The 6000-nt window shown below is 46.0% G+C and overlaps 1 protein-coding gene across 1 annotated transcript in view; it reads right to left on the reverse strand.

Moving 5' to 3' along the window:
• RGS5 (regulator of G protein signaling 5) overlaps nucleotides 1–5581 on the reverse strand; it is a 52603-nt gene extending 47022 nt beyond the window's left edge. The window contains exon 1 of the mRNA XM_086694337.1: nucleotides 5428–5581. Within this exon, the coding sequence (XP_086550463.1) occupies nucleotides 5428–5471 (44 nt within the window). The 5' untranslated portion in view covers nucleotides 5472–5581. The remainder of the gene's footprint in view (nucleotides 1–5427) is intronic.
• Nucleotides 5582–6000: the final 419 nt, after the last annotated feature.

Raw genomic sequence — 6000 nt, forward strand, 5'->3', positions numbered from 1 at the left:
AGAGAGCCGGAGAAACATTAACCCCATCCCTAGATATCAGCTATCCCATAACAGTGGGTGGTGTTTGCGAAAGAAGGAAAAATTAGATAATTTTTAAAAATTTTTTAATGTTTGTTTACTTTTAAGAAAGAGAGACAGAGCATGAGCAGGAGAGGGGCAGAGAGACAGGGAGACACAGAACCCGAAGCAGGCTCCAGGCTCCGAGCTGTCAGCAGAGACCCCAATACGGGGCTCGAACCCACAAACTGTGAGATCATGACCTGAGCTGATGTTGGATGCTTAACCAGCTGAGCCACCCAGGTGCCCCGGAAAAATTAGATGACCTTTCAAGGATCCTTCCACACTGAAGGTTCTGGGATCCAAGCGTGTTTTGAGTTGATATCTGGTGTTTCAACATAGGCCAGGCTGACCGAAAGACGAGGAAGAGGTGCCTCCTTTAGGGAAGGAAGCTTTTCATCAGAAAAGCTGGCGTAGTAACTGCTCGAGAAAGAGCTGAAGTCATAGGGTGTTAGAAGCTTCACCAACAGCTGCATCTACCCTCACTAGAAACAAGAACACTCACCTCTTTAACACAGTTTTCCTATGGAAGTTGCAGAAATGCTGGAGGGAGTCTCCTCCCCTCCCTCCTCCCTCTCCTACTCCTCCCCTCCCGCCCCCCGCCATCCCCGCCACCCCGGAAATCCCTCTTTGTTTTGGAACATGCACACTCTGTCCCCTGGAAGCCCCCGAATATCACTGTTGTTCTTCCCGATCCCTTTGGAAGCAGAGGAAGCACCAGGCCACCCTGGGAGCAAGTCTGTCTCCACTTGTAAATTTATTCATGCGTTCTCTAGACAAAAATATTTATTAAGTACCTACTATATGCCAAGGGCAGATTGTCTTTTTTAGTAAATAAACTCTTTAGGCAAAGGGGTGGGGATATCTTTCCTCCTGAGCAGATCTCTTCAATCTTCACAGACAGGAGGGGATGGGAAATTGACAGGTCCCCAGGAGACAGTAAAAAAGGACATGCTGCACAGGAGGGTAACTGATTAGAAATTCAAAGTTCCCTCTGTGCTTGTCTCGGGAGGATAACACCAAGAGTACAAAGGAGTCCGAACAGCAGTCACGCTCCCTGGGCCCTCTCCCCTCCTTGACTTTGCCCAGGTAGGTTCCACAGATGGCCTTGGAACACCTTCTTCCTCTGGGCTCTTCCCATATAGGCCTGGCTAACTCCTTCCTGAGACTCAGTTCATGAGCCTGGCCTAAGTATCGTTTCTGGCAACTTCCTGCAAATTTTCCCTGACCACCGAAAGCTGTTGTGGGGTTGGGGGGGAAGGGGGAGGGGGGGGCTCAGAGAGCTTTTGGTGGTCAGGGAAACTCCGTGCAGTTACTCCTTCATAGTGGATCTCAGCTAATTTCCATACGCTTTCTTGTTTCTTTCCCTAACTGGGCTGCAGTTTCCTTGAGAGCAGGGTCTGGGTCCTCTGTCCTTACGCCTAAGGCAAGTATGGAGGTTTGAAAGGCAATCCAGAGAACTGATCAATACTGTGGCATCAATAAGAATCAAAACAAAGTTATTCTTAGTGATTCCCCACCCCTCAACTTTATTGAACTATTTAGTTTATTGAAATTTATGAACAATTTAGTTCATTTACTTCCTTAACATTATAGTGTTTCAATTGGCGATTGATATTGGCGATTATATCACAAGACGATGAGCTACAACAGGGTTCAAATTCATATTTATTCGCAGAAAGCATGATCCTAACGTTAACTGGAGGCTCCACCCCTATCTCTGTAGGCTTCTTTGGTGATCTCTTACTGGTTCTATGACTTGTTCAATTTCACTGCTACAGTGTTCTCTCCACGGTTGGCCCAAGGGTGTGTTCATGCCTTTGAAAAAGCTGGGTTTACTTAATCCTGCAGACCCAGGAGCCTTGGCCCACTCAGCAAGGTGTTTCCACGTGGCTTAACAACCTTAAAAGATTAGTTGATTAATGGCCCTGCTTATTAGATGCCTTTCTATTCTAAATTATCCACACCTAGACCCATATAAATCAAAGAGGAGGAAAAAATGGAATGTGTACTAAAAATAAATATAAACGAAAAGTACCAAAATATCACCTTTGTTATTAACCCTGCACAGCTCCTGAAATTCCCACAAACTGGAGATGACCAGAAGCTTCCCTGTGAACTGTGGATTGAAAATATTTTCACCACCTTAAACAGAAATCAGGGGCGCCCAGGTGGCTCAGTTGGTCAAGCGTCTAACTTCAGCTCAGGTCATGATCTCCCGTTTAGTGAGTTCGGGCCCCGCATGGGCCTCTGTGCTGATGGCTCGGAGCCTAGTGCCTGCTTTGGATTCTGTGTCTCCCTCTCTCTCTCTGCCCCTCCCCTGCTTGCACTCAGTCTCTCAGTCTCTCTCTCAAATATAAACATTAAAAAAATAAAAAAAGAAATAAAAAAAGAGATCTACAGCAGACGCTGGCAGAGGTAAGGAGTTCATGACACTTCATTCATATCCCAGGGAAAAACTCTCTGTCAGAGGCCAAGTCTTCATTATTTGTTTCCTCCCCTCTTGGGTTGGTGTGAACCGTGAACGTGGTGACAGGACTAGTCAGCACTGGGGGAGAACAATTATAATAATCACCCCGGCTGCTTATATTACACTAACAACTTTTTGGGAATCATCATAACACTTTTCATTTTAGAATATTTTTGTCTTCTCCCAAAGAGCCATATTTATTAATTTTTTTTTTAAGTTTATTTATTTTGACAGAGAAAGAGAGTGGGGGCAGGGGACGGGGAGGGAGAGACAGAAACAACGTGTGCATGGCCAGCACGGAGCCCGATGCGGGGCTCAAACTCACGAACTGTGAGATCATGACCTGAGCCAAAGCCGGACGCTTAACCTGCCGAGCCACCCAGGCGCCCCACTGGTCTCGTTAAATATATAAAAATACGTGAGGTCAACTTTGAGTTTTAATAAGCAGTGATCTTAAAGATCTAAAGAAAGAAAGAATAGCTTCTATCATTATGTAAAAGTTGACTCTGGTTTAATGCTTCCCTCCACGTTGAAAAAAGAAGTATGTTCTGGGATTAAATCTCCCGGTACACGAAGTAAAGTTTGCTTTCTTATGAGCAGGTTGCTTCTGCCACAGCCATGATTTCAGCACAGGGTTCGGTTCTTGATGATTTTTCATTAATTGAGTCTTTTTGGCTCCCAAATGTTTAGAGAGAGATCAATTTGATAAATTTCCCTTTAATTGCATCTCTTGCTAGCCACAGAATTCAACTGTGCTTTGAACATATTGAAACTATGTTAGAATGGAAAAGGATGTTGGAGAATGGCAAATCCAAGTCTCCTTGATTCAATAAGAAGATAGAATCCCGGGGCAGTGAAAGAACTTGCTCATGGGTGCAAATGTAGATAATGACAAGACTGAATCTGCTCCTAACTCCTTCACCGGTCCTCTTTCCACCAGGATAAATCACAACACGCTAATCTGGTTTCGGTAAACTGAATTTTATTTCCAAAGCAACTGAAAGGTGCAATTTCACTCTTCAGCAGAGCTTTGCGTTATAAACAGATTAGTTTTGTATGCATGTATGTTGTCCTAATTTCTTATGTATGAGTCTTCAGATATCTTTAAGCATTGAGACCTACCCACGTTCCTCTTGTAATGTGGAGAGAAATGGGGGGGGGGGGTGGGCATCTGGTGAAGAGGGAGGTGAGAGACAGAGAGGAGAGCAAAGATGATGGGTTTGGATGCATTCATTCAAGCAACATGCTTCCCTTAGAATAGATAGTCTCAGGCTCTTTTTTTTTTTTTTTTTTTTTTTTTTTACATTTATTTATTTTTGAGAGAGAGAGAGAGAGAGACAGAGCATGAGCCGGGGCGGGTCAGAGAGAGAGAGAGACACACACAGAATCTGAAACAGGCTCCAGGCTCTGAGCTATCAGCACAGAGCCCGACACGGGGCTCGAACCCACGGACCGCAAGATCATGACCTGAGCTGAAGTCGGACGCTTAACCGGCTGAGCCACCCAGGAGCCCCAATAGTCTCAGACTCTTTCCACGAACGTGTGCTAACAGTTGCACAATCCCATTCCTCTAAAAACTCCTCTCAGCATTGTCCTTGGAAATCAGACTCTATTTGCAATGGAAATGGGCCACAAAAAACAAGAATGAGTAGGACACAATTCGAAGATTCTACCACATGCCAGTGAATGAGAAGGTTCAGGCAATCCAGGAAAACATGCTTGCTCCTTGGCCAGCCTCAAGTATGCCACGTGCACATTAGTTATATCCTGGAGCATAGGATGTCACTGTGCACTCAAAGATACAAAAAGGGATTCAATATTAAGGTTGATCATGAATCAGATATAAAACAGTAATAGGGGTCAGACCTGAGCTTGTAAGAGACAAGAGAAATCATAAATAGCCCATGGAACACAACCTTCTTAGGCAAACACTGCCAGAGCCTTTAGAGATGGAGTTAGGTTGCACACAGATCACTTTATTTCCTTTAAATAATGAAGCCTCACACCAAATGTGATCAAATCCATGCTTAAGAAATAAGAGGAAAATACACATCCCTACTTCTGTGCGTCAGGTAGGGTTGTTGGGTTAACTTTTCTAACAAGTCCGATATTTGTTTTCTTCTATTTACTTGGCCCAGATGCTTAGGGTTCCCTCCAGAATATTGTCTACCTTAAGGATAACCAGAGAACCTCAAAGGTATTTTCCCATTTATCTAAAAAGGAAGGCTAGCTAATTAATAACCTGTGTCCCAACCGCCTTCTTCTCGCCAGGGTTCCGGCTAATTTTATCCAGTGGGATCAAGATACACAGCACAATGAGAAATCCCCTCTTCCTCCTGGCAAACCTGCCTCTCTCTCTGTCCACGCACATTAATCAATGAAGGTTAACATTTACACAGTTCTCCTAGGTGCCAAGGAGTGGGCTGAGGGTTTAATATACAGTAACTCATTCAGCCCTCATAAGCAGCCCCCGAGGTAGGTTACTGGCATCTCCGTTTCAGAGAAGGAAACTGAGATACGGAGAGTAAATAAATTGCCCGACCCCACAAAACAGTAGGACCGGGATTCAAACACAGGCGATTCGATATTGTATTTCTTGCTCTTAACCATACACTTCTGACTCTGAGCAAGCACCCTATGGACGAGGCATCTCCTTGGAGGAAATGAAGTTCGAGATCTTAAATGATGCACGAAATACCCCATGGTGCATCTATCTGTCTCCTGTTGCTCAGATTTTACAAGCCTCTGTGCTGTTACCAGAGAGGAGGCGAGCCCCAATCTGTAATCCCACACCTGTTTCCGCACAAACAACAACAGCTCTCTATCGCCTCTGGATATCCACCCCTGCGCAAACATTCTCTGTATCTCCATCTCTTAAGCCAAAATAACTTGGTTCTCACCTTTCCAGGCACGAATGGGGCAAAGCCGCGAGTCCTTTGCACATTGTGGCAAGCGGCTCAGCGTCTCTGTTTTGAACACGAGATTCTGCACAGCAGAGCGAGTCTTTGAGAACTCCTTAACTGTCTGGGACTGCCTTTCCCTCCGAGGGATATATAGAGGCTCTTTGCCAGCCCTCTGCTGCTCCCTGGACCAATCCAGACCTCAGAGGAAATCGCTGGCTGGGGCACAGCCTTTGGAGGAGGAGGCTGGAATCCCGTCTCTGCAGCATTAGCCTCCGGCTGCTCCAGCAGGAACCTCCCCTGTGCACTGGTCATTCAGGTTTTAACACGTGAATGTGAGCCCACCGAGGAGCAGAGTGCCAGGGGCCACCCCAGATCTGCCCAAATCATAGCCTGTTCAGACTGCAAGGGCCCTGGAGAGCAGTTCCCCCAACTCCGCGTCACGGTGCAGAAGGCAAGACTTCGAAAAGCCCAGAGGACGCGTCCTGAGTATCTCCGTGTGCCAGGCTGCCAGGCGCTTAGCGGGATGCTAGGGGTTCAAAGAAAGGCACCCCCCTGCTCTCGAGACCCCAA

The sequence above is a fragment of the Puma concolor genome, chromosome E4, assembly GCF_028749965.1.
Source record: "Puma concolor isolate L17-30 chromosome E4, mPumCon1.1.hap2, whole genome shotgun sequence".
In the NCBI taxonomy this organism is placed as follows: domain Eukaryota; kingdom Metazoa; phylum Chordata; class Mammalia; order Carnivora; family Felidae; genus Puma; species Puma concolor.